Here is a 15589-nt window from a genome sequence, read left to right as displayed (position 1 = left end):
TAATTCTTTGGATTCTCTCTACATCTATCAGGACAGTTGTTTGATGGCCTTGAACTGTTGTAATCTAGTTGGTTTTGGTGAAACTACTGAAAAAAATTAACATTTAAAAGGTATGATAGGACCATTAAATGAGATGCAGTCAGTACCATCTGGACAAGTTGCAACATCAACATGTTTGCCAGTTCACAAATCAATAATTTAACAAGAAACATCCCTCAGAATAAACACTTTTGTTTTTGAAACCTAAGCACATTTTACAGCTGATCCTTATTTACTGTGAAGAGAAGTCTGAATGTGGAACCTACTGGCCTCATTTTGACCACTTTTACTCGGGTGAATGATTTAAACACTTTTTTTGCAATCCTCATTTCCCCTCATTATTTTGTTAATTGTCCTCACAGCTGACGACAAAACACCCAAAACCTGCAGATCAACTTTGGCCCAACTGAGCCTCAATTCAATGAAGTCAGCCAGCGTATGCATCGGGAGGCCGGTCCTACTGACGAGTCCCACGGGACAACAAGAGGTATCCTTTTCTCTTCTCTTCGGTTTTTATGTCACATAATTTTGTAAACAGCCGTACTGTTATTTTAAAAGCTACCCAGATTCTCGTACTGTATTGAGTCATGTTGTTTTGTGTGACTGTCCTCGAACCTCTGGTTCGTGGATGGTTTCTGTTCTCAGGACGCCGCCTTCCTGACCTCTGGCTGCCTTCAAATAATTTTCAGTTCTGAAGCCCTTTTTAACGATCATTTGTCTGCGTCTTTGTGTCTTCCAGGTGTGTTTGGGATGGCCTGTCGCCTCCTTTCCCGGTGGCAAAGTTGGTCTTCAGAAGTCTGCCCAGAGCAGCCTGAGAGTGAAGTCAGGGGACGAGGTGGTGCTGCAGCCGATAGCAGGTCCTGTGCTTCAGGCCGAAGAGGTGGTTCTATACAACAGGTAGAGGTCATCTGGTTCTCACCGACTAAAAGCCCACGCTCCGTATTATACACAATAGATAGCATTGCAGTCTCAGTTTGCATCCTATTTTTCAATATTTTCTTGTTATTTCCGGATGGCAAACTGTTCCATTTTTGCAGGAAACTCTTCATGTTGCAACAACATGTCACTTTATCTCGTGATATCACAAAACTTTCTTGTAGTTTCAAAAAACCAACGTATCTTGTTTTAAAGCAACTTTTTCTCATTATAACATATTAAGTTGATAACGAGATGATGAAAATTCATTTTATATCCTCTAAAAAAAAACAAACAAACCTTGAGAAGCAGAGTGGTTCAGAGGGTCTGGGCTTCTCTTTTATTTTGTATTTCAAGCTAATGCTGCCATCTGCTGGCTATATGTGGCAGCTGCAGTTCAACCGTCAATTGCCAATATTTAACGTCTATATTTTATGTATCGATTTTAATACATCGCTTAAGCTACCGTGCACGATCTATTTTATGTGACGCTGCGGTATATTTATTGCTGTAATTATCAAACTTGGCTGATCCATTTGATCCAATGTGTTTTTGTGATGCCTGATCATTATCTAAGTCATCATAAGTGCACATTGTAATTTTCTAACCCATGTTTTGTGTTCAGCGGGGGTGCTGCTATCTGAGCCAGGACACTCCTGTAAAAGAGATGATACAAAATGTGTAGGGGATGTGGGTTATTCTCTCATACATATGACTTTCATTCAGGTCAAGAGACGACACACTGGAGACGGAGGAGTTCAGGAGCTTCCTGTTGCGATCTTTGGGTAGGCCAGTTTGCTGGACATGTATATACAGTAGGATGATGTTTTATATGTACAGTTATGCTGCTGCTGCTTTGTGAGTATCTGTTTTCCTTTTTCCAGTCATCCACTATTCATGTGCCTTTAGACTTTGTATGCAAGACCTGAACATTTACTCTACTGTGTTAATGAAAAAAAAAAAAATAATAATAATAAAAAAAAAAGAGACGGATATTGTGATTTGGTTTTGAATCATAGTACATTTACTGTTTTATTGCTAAACAAACTGCCCAATTTCCTGTGCTGGAATAACACTGGTTTGTTTCTTTCGTGCCAGTCGGGAACATCATTCTGCCAGGAAATGTCCTCTGTCTGACCTACTTTGGCCGGTCGTGCAGTCTGCGGGTCGAAGCAATAAGAGGGGCGGATGGTGTCACCCTCCAGAGACCAACTCCTCCCCCAGGACTAGGTCCTGACACGGAGGAGTCCTCGGTGATCAACTCCGTCCTGGATTCCACGTCAGCCGACCTCTCCCTGCAGCTCAGCATGCTCACTGTGGATGACGACAACGCCGACGGGGCACCAGGCACGCCTGGAGAGCCTGGGCCTGCAGCCAGCACCCCGTGCCGACCGATCCAGCTCCCCTCCCTCTCCTCAACCCCTGTTCCCTGCAGTCCCTCTTACAACTCCCGGAATCCTCCTGCAGGGTCAGCGGAGGATGCTGTCAGTCTGGAGAGCTCACTCAAATCAGAGGAGACAGGGAAAAGCCCCTCAGCGCCCTCTGGTGGTGCACTGAGTACCGACAGCTTCTACTGCCTCTCCTGCTCCACTAAAGTCAGTTTCAGGGACAGAGCACGACGGGAGGATCCAGATACAGAGGTCAAAAGGTCAAAGGTCACGTACGGCATGATTGGCGGGCTCAGCAGTCAGCTGGATGTCATCAGAGAGACCATTGAGCTTCCTCTGAAGCACCCCGAGCTGTTCTGCAACTACGGTATGCCACTCCACATTAGACATTAAAACAGTAGCATTTGGCCACCAGATGCCCACGATGGCCTCATTATGCTGTAAGGTGATATAGATTTGGGTTGCAAGCTCAAGATCTAATCGTGAGCTGTTTTCGATGCAGGGATCCCACCTCCCCGCGGGGTTCTTCTGTACGGTCCCCCGGGCACAGGGAAGACCATGATTGCTCGCGCCATAGCCAATGAGGTCGGAGCTCACATGACCGTGATCAACGGCCCAGAGGTCATGAGCAAGTACGATCACGCTGCATGGCTTGAAAACTTTGCATCACTTCTGTGCCCCAGTAGAAAATGTGGGGCTGGATTTTATTCCGTATGGTTAACAGTATATCAGATCTTGGTACAGTGCACAGAATTAACAGAAGAGGAGTTTCATGCACTTAAAGATATATGTTTCTATTTTTTTACCTTTTTTTTTGTTTTTTTTGTTTGCAGATTCTACGGTGAAACAGAAGCGAGGCTGAGGCAGATATTTACTGAAGCATCTCAGAGGTAAACTTTGTAGTTCATCCAGCTGACCATGCCCATAAACTACCGTCACTGTCACAATCCTAATGCCACTCAAACTTTTCTCTGTATATGCAAATTGTTGAATTTTTTTTTTTTTTTTTTCTTGGCCCCTGTCTTTTAATGTTTTATTTTCTGTTTTTTTATTTGTAATAAATGTTAGTTGTTTAATTACACGATTTTTCCTTATGCAATAAAAAAGCACAAACAGCTGCAGTAAACAAATAAGAAAAAGTAAAAAAAAAACAACATATCTATATAAATATATATGCCTTCACTGATCTTTGACTGAATAAATGCAAACATCACGCACATTTAATAGAGCAAAAATAAAGAAATTCACCATTTAACCTTCTGCCCTTAAAAGAAAGTCTTCAAAGTGTTGTGTCAAGGATTTGCAGTTTGTCGTCATAGCTTGTGATTTTGGTTGTCACAGTCTTGTTGGTCATTTTGGCCACTGTACAGAAACTGTTCACACTGTTGGTGTTCAACGTTTCTTACGTTCTTGCCTGTTTTGACAGGCAACCTGCGATAATCTTTATTGATGAGCTGGACGCTTTGTGCCCGAAGCGAGAGGGAGCGCAGAATGAGGTGGAGAAACGAGTCGTTGCTTCACTCCTGACTCTGATGGATGGGATTGGTTCAGTAAGTTTCCTCTGAAGGAAATCCTGTACCCTGTACCTAAGAGGTTCTATTAGCCGTTGATTCTTTGGTTAAAACAATGGCAGCTCTTTCTATTGTATAACCTTTTCTTAGCACCTGTACTTGAGCATTATGTCATGTGCTGCTCCGAACTAACTTCTATTTTTCTATTGATTCTTGATTGAAATCACAAAACCCCTCAATTCACTTTTGAATTAGTAAATTAATGTACAGTCGTTTCACAATACTATCAATTGATACTGTTCCCAGAAATGTCCCCCGTAGACGACCCCCCCACCTCCCCTCCGAGATTATATACAGTACATTTTCCTAATACTCCATCTAAACCTGCATCTTCTCTGGTCTGGTTAAAATAATCTTTAATATTTTATACTCGGGGAAGATATCCACTTCAGTGTGTTCTCTTTTCAGGACTTTGCCAGTTTACAGCTTGTAAAGGCACTTAACCTGTATGTATTCTCTTTACTCCATCAACATCAATAGTGTTTTTGTTTTTTTTTGTTTTTTTTGCATCAAAATGATTAGTGCAAGGAGGTCTGTGCTACATTGACCAACAGCTGCTTGTTCAGCATACACGTGGCTCTGTCAGGATATTTCCTCGTTTGAAACGCAGACTGACGTCCAGAAACCATCTCTGCACGCTGGACGCCCTTCAGACACTGTGGGCCGTATCTCCGGGGTGTCTTTTGTCCACCAAATGCTATTTGAGTGCCTGATGAGAAAAAAGATGCCCCCCCACACACACACACACACATGCCCTGTGGGAGCCTGGGAAAGAAATCACCAAAGGTTGCCATGACCTGCCAATTTCCCATAACTTTATCAGCAGAGTACAACTCCGTGTCACCAGGCAACGGGCCCTCATTTGCATTGGTGATATAATTCAGACACACCAACCCCCTGCCTGCTCCCCGCTCCCGTCTGTTTTCCAGACCAGAGGATTCAGTGTCATCGGCACTGATTGGTTTGCGGAATGTGGAGAAAGCACATCCTGCTCCTCAGCATTATCGCTTGCACTGTAATTTTCTTACTGTTTCAGTTCTGCCTGAAAGCTGGGAAAAAAAGTCTCGTCTTGCAGGCAGACCACCTGAAGAAACACGGGACTGAGTCCAGTTTAGCATCAGACACAGGTCCGAAAAATCTCCTGAGGCTTTGAAAAATAACCAAACTTCTTAATCACACGAAACACTGAAAAACAGTGGAGTCACAAATGTGTGGTCATGAAGTTACAGTAAAAACAAGGATGTTTTACTTAAACGTAATTCCTCACAACAAGCACAGCAGATCTGGCAGTGGTAGTTTGAGATGTACCGGTCCGTGTCACTCATCTGTTATTTCTACACTTGTGAGCTGCCACAGCTGTGTAAGTGGGCAAGCAACTCCACTTCAGTGGTTACCATTCAAAACTGAAGTCTCCACTTATTAAGACTGGAGAGCTAAATGTGTTGGCTGGATTACCTTTAGCACCATTCAAATGTTGACGTGTGTTTTGCCTCCTTTCGTAAGAATGTATAAATTTAGGGGCATCCTGAGACAAAACTACATAAAACTAGAATCACCAGGACTGAGCGAAAATCCTGCTCTCTTTCCTTCCTTCCAGGAGGGTCACTCGGGTCAGCTGTTGGTCCTGGGGGCCACAAACCGGCCCCATGCCCTCGACCCTGCCCTGCGCCGGCCAGGACGCTTCGACAAGGAGCTGGAGGTGCGTACTACCAGGCGCTGTAGCAGAAGTGGATGGTGAAAGGACTAATACTTAGAAATACTGTCCTGTACTAGATAGGGTACCGGCTATTCTCCTCTTACAACCCGCTGGCAGTCACTAGTTTTCATTCAACACACTCCTGCGTGCTCATTGTAAGTCGCTGTGATGAAAATTGGCAGCTCATTGGTTAAAACGAGAATATTTTAAGATATTTTATGTGTGCGATCATTGAGAACAATGATCACGCTACTGAAAAGAGCTGCGAAGTGCTCCTGCTGTGCTTGGGGTCTCTTCAAAGTTCCTTGAAAGGTTCCACCACAGTCCATGGATGTGTAAATAAAACATTCTGTTTGATAATTTATTGTTCTGTTGATGCCATTTTGGCAGGTGGGAGTCCCCGGTGCAGCAGAGCGCAGAGAAATTTTGGGGAAGCAGCTGAGTGCGGTATCGTGCAGCGCTACCACGGAGGAGCTGACGCAGCTGGCCGATGCCGCTCATGGATACGTAGGAGCAGACCTAGCAGCTGTTTGCAAAGAAGCAGGCAAGTAAACGCTTTCCTGCTGTCACATAAAAAGACAAAATGCTTGGGAATTAAAGAGAAAAAACAAACATGTTTCCGTAGTCGGAGGAATCTGATGATATCCACAATGTATTGGATGTTGAGGGTGAATGCCATATTGGTATGGCAGTCTGGGTTTGAATATGGTCTGCAGTGTTTTTCCTCTCTTCTGGGCTCCATCACCTCCAAAATGTCCCAGTAAGGCAAAAAGGTTTCTTGGATCCTTTCAGAAATTAGATTAGTTTCTTGAAAGCTGAACGTCAAATACTGCGTTCTAGGTAGATTTCTAAGTACCCTCTGAAGGAACAATAATCCGTATCATAAAAACGCCAGTGAAACCTAGGAAAACATCCACAGCTACTCAAGAGCGGTTGTGAAACATCGCGGCTGCTCTTTCCATCGATTGCCTCTCTGCCCTTCCAGAAACCAACATCATTTGGGAAACCAATATAAAGTTGCACATGGCAGCTAGCCGAAAAATGTTCACTCTCCATCTTTTAGTAGTTTGGTTTGCCTCATGGGCTCAGGCAGTCCACCAACTAACAAACTGCATGTGAATAACAGTTTCTTATTGAGCATTAGCATTTTAGGCCTCGTGTTATTTTCCCTCTTTGTCTTGACCCTGCCTCTGCCTGTAGTACTGTGCCCAAACCACAATTCCTAGTGACCTATTTCTTCCTAAATTAGTTTTTAACAATTATTTTTAGATGTTTTCTTGGAGTCCGCCATGCCTGTAGCCCCTCTGAACACACAGGGTCAACCATCCCTTGATATTTGCCAAAGAGGAAGTCGGGGGGGGGGGTTGTGGTATTCAGATCCCAGTGAGAGAAACCACTGAAACCACCACTTGTTGTGAAATTCCTCTGCCCCCTCACTCCTACCACCACAAACCAATGCACCTCACATCTCGAGAACGAGCATATTGGCTTACATGTGTGTGGATCTATATGTGTTTGATTGTGTGTGTGTGTGTGATTGAATGAGCACATGCACATTTATTTTTCTGTGTGTGGCTGTGTGTGTGTGAGTGACCCCATATGCCTCCTGGGTGGTCCCAGCGCCTCGGGTACGTGGCGTATTGCATTTCCAGCTGAGGAGGGAGCTGGGGCTGCTGTGCGGAAGCACTCTGGCGAAGAGCGTGATTTACTGTCTGCAGAGGGCCAGACGTGACTGGCAGTGTTTTCTGCAAAACCTCCTCACGCCCCTGAGGGAGACAACAACTTCCCCAACCCCGTTTGACTCCGCTCACTTCCCCCAGAATCTCCAAACCCAAATCACTAGACAAACACAGGCCCTCGCAAGAACACCACAGGAGAACTAACAGATTCAGATTTCATTTAAGGCTTTGTTCTGCCTTTACTTCTGTCTGTAGGCTCATTCAGTATTGAAATAAAGTACAAATAAAATGCAAACTGAAGTGATATAGCACACAAATACAGCTATAGAGGCTTGGGGAATGTGTGTCGGATCTCCTGGCATCCAAATGTAATACCATTGGATTCTGGCTTTATGCTGGTGATAAATATCTATCTCACACATTAGCTAGTGGTCTAACACAAACCTATATATCCTAGTCCAGCAATTAAATTAAATATATCTGTCGTCATCATCAGGGTTTATCCATCATAATAATTCCTATATAACAAATGACAAATATCTATCACCGAACACAATGATGAGACATCTGAACGGTTTAGGACTGATGTAAAAGAAAGTAAATATTCTGATGTCTTGTGCTTCTCTTCTTTCCCCCAGAAACTAGTTGTGTTGTGGCTTGAGAGGAGTAAACATATACAGGAGAACAGTAATGGTTAGCGTAACAATACTGTGATTATCTAGCTAAAAATCTAATATCAGTAAAAAAAACAAAACAAAAACAAAGAGCTAATCGTGCAGTTTACATTACAGCGCTGTAAACTGACAAACTGCTAAAGCTCTATTTGTAAGTTTATTACACACACCTACTTACCTGATGTGTCTGAATGATTGAAAAACCAAGGTCATGTGTCAGCACATGAGAGATCATCTCATTTGCAGCCATCGTGTTGTTTGGTTTGCTCTTTCACGGGCAATTAAAAATCAAATGCATGCATTTGCATTTCCGAAAAGCGGCTCACAGATCAGCTTACCCGAAACTGCCTGAAAAAAAAATGAAATAGTCTCTGCTAGTCAGTCTTACTGAGACTACTTTGAACATGTTGGACTTTTACAACTGGAGTTGAGACAATCAGCACCAGGTGCCTGCATCCACTATGTTCACCAGCTGGTCGCTAACTCCGTCTGTCTGCTCTCTGGTGCTGAGCAGGTCTTGGACAGTGGGTTTTTAGAGCCTTGTGTCTTCTTTTGCTGAAGACACAAGGCTGATGAGAGCGGTGAGGGCGAACCAAAACATTAAATCCAAAACTATGAGCTGAAAGACACTGAAATGCTTTGTAGAACTGCGGAGTCGGGTGATAATTATAACACTAGCAGAGCCTGTCTCACATAATCATTTAATCCTTTGTTGATATAAGGTGTAGAGCAAACATGGAAAAGTTGTAAATAGAAGTTTGACAGTGTGTTACCAACTTCCTGTGTGTGTGTGAGTTTGATTTTTGGGTAAGGATCCACCCTCACTAGGCGCCCACATCACCACGCATAGCCTGGATACACACAAACAGACACATGCAGCCGCGCAACACACTCATGTACCCACAAGTTTGATATCTGTTTTTTCCTCCTTTTGCTTTGAGTGAAGGGAACAAAAGCCGAAGAGGCACAAAAACACATCAAGTAGGAACTGCAGTTGTTTCCTTCTGCTGCTCAGGTAACAATGAGCTGCTGCGGGAACATACACTCCGATGCACCGCTTCCTGAAAAATAAAAATGGGGGGACGAGTACGCGGCGGCCGCGACACGCTAGGGTCACGCACAAGATCCCCACCTTGCACAGCTGCAGAGAAGCATGCACGTCTACACGCTTATGACTACAATTTTAGATGCACACACATAGAAGAAGCATGTGGTGGGGGTTTCACATCCTGCCTTTAGTACAATACCAGCCTGCTTATAGATCAGAGAGTGAGACCATTAAAATCAATTCTTCGTCTCTGGAGAAGGGCAGAGGGAAGGATGACAAGGCCAAGTGGCTGTTTTCTGTGTTTGGGTTTTTTTTTTTTATTTCATTCTTTGTGAGCATGTTTGTGTGTGCATCAGAAAGGATGGAAATTTGGATGTCATTAGGGAAGTTTGTGTTTGTCCAGCCTGATTTTTACCAGGCCCCAGAAACAACTTCTTGACGACAGATGTGGTATATAATCAGCAGTTAATTACAGCTGATCACGGATCGGCCAGTTTCAAACGTAATGCAGTGCAAGAGCATACCCATACCAGATCTATTAAAGTCTGTTTCATCGAGGTCACCTCAAATCCCCTTTAAGCCTCCGGTGAGCACACAAATTATTAGGAAAATCTGCGCTTTACATCATGTGCACTGACCGAGGGAATCCAGGTTGAACACCGTGATCCTTTAATGAAAGGAAGGTTTTTTAAACCTGGAGAGAAAAAACAGGAATGCGACTCAGTATTAAGAAGGCACCATCATGTTTACCTGACTTTTGTAGATAGAAGTAGACCCAGTCTTTACTCGTGTGCTTTTTCTTCCGGAGTATCTTTTATGCAAAGTTTTAAAAAACTAAAATTACAAATGGTGTATGGGATGAGCTGACAGAAAGTTCTGACTCCAGTTCAAAATGATTAAAGTCAGAGTTTGTTGTCCATTGATTGAATCGCATCTGTGCTATTCCCTGAAAGACATGTGCTGTAGATCTGCGCCAAACTAAAGGAAAAAAACCATCATAACATGTCCTGATAAGATGTTAGGCCACCATGAGCCCCAGGGACAGTTTTCAGTTCTCCTTGGGACAGAACCTCCAGGCCTCTGAAACTCTCTTTTTCCTGACGATATGTCCTCAACATGTGAGTCAGAGCCACGCGGGGCCGGCCAGGTCTGTTTACTGGAGTCATAGCATGGGATTCACGCTGTTTTCGTTCTCATCAAATATTTCGGTGACGCCTCGTGTCCTGTATGGAAGCATGCACTTTCAATGAATTCTCCACTCGTTCAGATTTGTTTCATTGTCATGCTTTTACATGCAAAATGATGGCTAATAATTGTATGATTAAGTATTTGTAAGTACTTAGATTCACAATCCTGCATGTCTTAACACAGAAGACAGGAACATACGGACTATATCTATGCCAGCAACAATGCACATGCCATTAGCTTCCTCTGCACCGGTGGCTTCCAAGCTTCTTGGCTAGTGATCTCTAACAGCAGAGCGATGTCTGCTTGTGGTCGCTTGTCACACTCTGCACATACTGTACCTTTTTTGAGCTGTGAGCAGTTGAACCAAAACATGATGTTCCCCTCTCAAACTGCTTCATTTGGATAGTTTTTAAGTTTTCTGAGGTGGTACAACCTTGTAGTATTTTTGCAAGATTTGAGGAAAAATCGTTAAAAAAAAAAAAAAATTACATAATTTTGCATAGCAGAATTTGTTATCTGAATCTCAGCTGTTTGGTGAAGGTGTAGTTGCTGTAGAAAATGGTATTTTCAGTGGAAGAGAGAAGAAGTTGAACCACAGTTTGAATTATCCTGCAAGTGTCTCAAAGTTCTACACTACTTTAGCAAAAGTACACAATTACCTTCCATTGCTGCTTCTTCAGTGTTCACTGCTGCAGGAGGAAAGGGGGGAGTCCAAAACTGAACTCCAGTTACTCTAAATGTTGACCTCTAGTGGGCAAACGTTATATTGCCCACTAAACCGACAACAGACAAGCCCAGCTGCTAGCAGTGAATGTAACGTCAGCGGGAAAGGCCTGAGTGGTGCTGATACCCACCACTCAGATACGCTGGTTTGAATTCTAACAGCAAAGTAAATATGTTTCAAAGCTGGTTGCTGAACTGATGCTACTTTAGTGGTTTGTTCAGCTTTTTAAGCAAAACTTAGCAATGTAGGGCGATTGTCCTATTCTAATATTTCTAACCTTTTTTGTCAGGATTCTCTGAGTTTAGCAGTCAAACAACTCGCAACCAGATAAACCACATCCGTCCTTCAGTCTCCCTGCAGTTGTGGATTCTGACCTTCAATCAAACTCGCTCCTCCGGCTCCCCTCAACCCATTCTGTCTCAGTCACTACGTCCTCAGTGGACATGGTTTTCATCATAGTTTCTTGCAGGTTGACAGATTCACGCACACACTGAGATGATCTACCGGGCTGCGTTGGTCGCAGCAGAAAAATCTGCAGCCTGCAAGTCTATTTGTAAAAAATGTTCTGACAGTGTTTCTGTAGTATCTGATGTAGCCCCTCAAAACACCAGTTACTGGATAGGCAGACATAGTTGGAGCCTTTGTAGAGGTCCCATGTTTGACTGCTTGTTAGGCGCAGAACGGCGGCATCTGGGTTCCAGGTAGGATTTAGGTAATGGAAATTCTGTACAAAACAAAGAAGGTGCAAAGAGCAGTTTGATATATACAAAACCATACTCAGCCATTATTACACTTAATATTTATTTAATATTTTATGTCAAATAGAGGCTGAAAAGGACTCAAAATCAGTATAAGAGCTGGGGAAAGACCCAACATTTTGGCTTGTTGCCTTTATAAACCCCACACAGAACTTGTGCCCTTCATATCTATAATCAACTTATCTGTACAATAAACCAAGCTGTATCCAATCAAGGAAATCCCTTGCACAAACTTAACAGTAATTTAATAAGAAAGCAGCATAAATTAAATGAACTAAATTTAAAAAAAAGAAAAAGCTTTTTAGTAGTTTGAAACACCAGAGGTCTGTAGTGGTTCCATTGGTTCCCATCCTGGGGGTCGGGACCCTTCAGGAGCATCCGAGATAAATGTGAGGGGTCATGAGATGTTTAAAAGGAAAAGAGAGAAGGAAAAATGTCTCTGCTACACAGATGATTGTTTCTGATTTCCCATTAATCAAGCTTTTTTCCCTCATAGAACAATAGATAATTTCACCTCATCAGGCCTCAAATATTCCTTCATGGAAGAGTCGCGCCACAGTACTAGTGGACAACGTTAGGTAGACAGTGTTTCCTCTTGGGGGTCACAAGCCAATTTATGTTAGAATTTGCAGATTAGGATCCGTTGAAAAGAGTTTAGAAAGAGAAAAAGTCACGGCTGAGGTTTGCAGAACCTGTGAATCCGTTGTGTGTACCGTGTATAGAAGTGTAGAAGAAGGAGAAAAATGAGCAAATTAGGTGATTCAAGCAGTAAAGGGACAGCCAACAGATCCTTGAAGAGATTTCCTCCAGTATAACCACATAGGTGCTGATTTCCTCTGATCTTATTTTTCCAAACGTTGCATCGACCCTGTTCCCAGCTCAACACTGGATGATACGAAACAGCTTTTCATAATGAATCCCTTTTAGGTGTTTTGTGTGGTATTGGAAGCTATCTTGTGGTCTCGCGGAGACTCACAAACTCTAGGGCGTCTCTCTGTCGTCCTGTTGGCGTTCAAGTGATCCTGGTGCTAGCAGATGACTCATTTCCACAGTCTAAACAGTGCAAATCGTGTGTGTGAGTGCACGCGTTTGTTGGAGTTTGTACTCGGGTGCGTGGTTGTTTGGTTTGTGCCACATCCGGACACACTGTTTACAAGCCTCTCTAAACAGGGGAAGCCCGCTGGAACAAAAAGATCCAGTAAAATTGATTATGTAGAAAAATAAACACACAACTCCGCACATTGTCAGCTGAAAGCTTTTTGGTTCGCCTGTTATTCGCCTGAAAAAGATCGGGCTCGATATTTCGCTTCCACTTCTTCGACTTAGACTGAAAGGCCTAAATGATTTACTTGGTAAATGTGCAAAGCGATTTGGCTAACAAGCTTAGTGAAAATCCCCCAAACCTAAATACTCAGTGCTTGAGCGTTTTTAACCCAAACTATTGATCTTCCTGGCCGAAAGACGCAGGAAACAAGTACTAGAGGTTACTCCACTGTGTAGAAAAGAGGAGGGAAAATGACGGCAAAAATGAGCTGTGTTTTGTGTGTTTGACATAAATTGTGCCGTGGAAGACTAAATGGGCCAAACAGTGCTAAATGCTCGCTGATGTTTACAGCAGCAGACTTGCCTTATAAAGCGCTTTTCCCAACTCATCTGTCCTTTTAAAGACACTTCAGGAATTTCAGGAAAGGTCACATAAATATCAGGCGGATCAGCATGTGAAGTTTATTTGAGGCCTCTGTTTATAAAATCCGGAAATGTTCTGCTTGCACTCCTTAACCCCAGCACTTACCTTTACCCAGTGACAGCTGTGTGCGTGTGTGTGTTCTCTAGCATGTTCCGTGTGCGTGTGTACGCCCGCACATATTTCCTGCATGTTTGGAGTGTGCGAGCGCATGTACTCGTCTTTGTCGTCTTTGTGCGTTTGTGTGCGCGCGCTTTAAGAGCACATATTGCGGTGTTTCAGCTCCGGGAACAGATGTTGGGTATTGTAAATACAGGTGCAAAGAGTGTTCCGGAAGCCCCGGCGAGTAATGAAAATGTTCCTGTGGTTTTGTAATGGTGTAATGCCCAAAGTATTTCACAATTCATCTGAGGACAGTGTCGCTGGAGAGCCGCAGCTCGAGCTCATGGCTGTTCGGTGCGGCGCTGCACAGTGCACCGTGGTCCGGATTCCTCCCCGTTGAATTGTGACGGTGCAGATGAGCGGCTGTCTCTTGACATCGGAGATCTGCGAGTTTTGCCTTTTTGAAGTCTTCCACTGGAGCTCAAGCTCAGTACACGTCCTACCGCATTTCTGTTCTCCTCCTCACTGGAAGTTGAGGTTTATTTGCAGTTACATGATGAAACACACATTTATTCAGTTACATGATACAGCTGCACAGTGCACCTAATACAGCGCAGTGTCCCATAGTGTTTTGTAAACCCGTGAAAAGAGGAGCCTTAGTGGGGATGGTAGCATGACTGACAGTGGAGTTTCGAAGCCAGTGTCAGCGTTTGAGAGTTTTAAAAATTGGATGATTATCTATCGGCCAATAATTCGTTTTTTCAACATAAACCCACAATCATCAAATACATGTAATAGTGATCCGTCAAATTTGTCGTCTTCAAGAATAATGGATAAACTAAACACCATTTCTAAACTACAGTAAACATGTTTGGAATTTCTGTACTGTATTTCTTATTAGCTACCCGCTGACGTACATGCTGACACCAAAATATCTGTGATACTGTATATGCTAGGTTGATTTATCATCCAGGCTCTACTTCGGATACGTTGTCCCAAGCCAAGTTAGCTTTTATAATTGAAGAATTACATCTGGGCTCAAATACAATCCTGAAACAAACTTAAATGAAATAAAATACTCAAAAACAAAATACCCTGACCAATAAACTATCTACAACATACAGTAGATGCCTGCGTTACCACAGTGATTGTAAAACTGTTTGCTGAGAAAACAAAAAAACTGGCCCATGGTTGAACCGAATTGCTGACCGCCGCCTGTTTCTCAGAAACAGCTTTGAAATACTTGAAAGTGATGTCCAGGGAGGATGTTCTATCGAAATTGGAATTTTTATTAAGCTACAACAGCAAAATCTGAACATGCTGATCATCACGAAAATGTGAAATGTACAAACGTTACTGCAAAATCAGTCAAGTGCAGGGGGCATTTTTTAAAATGTTTTTCTGCTTGTAATTTCCTCCATTTAAGAGGTGTGGTCAACCTGGTCCACCTAAGAAGCTTTGCGGAAATAGAGGGGAACCTGACCCAACTCGGCTCTAATCGCATCGCTTGCTGGTGCATGCTGACATGTCAGTTCACTGAAAATGTTGGCTGTGCTGCACATCACAGTTCATTCTTCTCCCAGTCAGTTGGCTTGGTTGGGAGTATTTTGAAGAGTTGCCGCAACTGTTACCAATACAGATCCTTCAAAAAATACGGGATCGGCCCTGGTCCCGATCCTCATCGACTCAGGGCATCCGTAGTCTTTGTTGCAGGGCTCTTGTATCGGACTGCCGCACCGTCGTTCCTACTAGTGGGTTGAGGAGTGTAAATCAGAAAGATCGACTACGTTACTAATAAATATCAGTGGCTCAGTAATAACTGGGGAATTATGGGTGCTCTGATTTCTAGTGTTGAACTTTGACCGTGCTCTGTTGTGGGCCACAATCAAACATTTCCGAGTCATTACCTTTTCAACTAATCCTTGAAGCTGATTCCTTGGCTCACTTGATGCCCATTGAAACTCAACGTTGACTCCATCAAAGTCCGTAAGAATGTAAGGATTCTTGTTCTGAGGTTACTTGTAGTTCCATCATAAGTTGAAGTATCTTTGAGTATAATAGTTTGTATTTAGGGGTTCGATTCTTTCGTAGAGGGGGCCAGTTTGGTGTGAAAGTCAGTATAG

The 15589-nt window shown here is 43.2% G+C and overlaps 1 protein-coding gene across 5 annotated transcripts in view; it reads left to right on the top strand.

Annotated features, from left to right (window-relative positions):
• spata5 (spermatogenesis associated 5) overlaps window positions 1-15589 on the top strand; it is a 123595-nt gene that overhangs the window by 2954 nt on the left and 105052 nt on the right. For all 5 annotated transcript variants that reach the window (XM_040119966.1, XM_040119967.1, XM_040119965.1 and 2 more), the window contains exons 2-10: window positions 402-526; window positions 779-936; window positions 1681-1739; window positions 2053-2709; window positions 2845-2974; window positions 3176-3232; window positions 3769-3892; window positions 5511-5612; window positions 6000-6153. In XM_040119966.1, coding sequence (XP_039975900.1) covers window positions 402-526; window positions 779-936; window positions 1681-1739; window positions 2053-2709; window positions 2845-2974; window positions 3176-3232; window positions 3769-3892; window positions 5511-5612; window positions 6000-6153 — 1566 coding nt within the window. The remainder of the gene's footprint in view (window positions 1-401; window positions 527-778; window positions 937-1680; window positions 1740-2052; window positions 2710-2844; window positions 2975-3175; window positions 3233-3768; window positions 3893-5510; window positions 5613-5999; window positions 6154-15589) is intronic.

Source organism: Xiphias gladius, chromosome 23, assembly GCF_016859285.1.
Source record: "Xiphias gladius isolate SHS-SW01 ecotype Sanya breed wild chromosome 23, ASM1685928v1, whole genome shotgun sequence".
Taxonomy (NCBI): domain Eukaryota; kingdom Metazoa; phylum Chordata; class Actinopteri; order Istiophoriformes; family Xiphiidae; genus Xiphias; species Xiphias gladius.
This window is presented reverse-complemented; position numbering and strand designations above follow the sequence as displayed.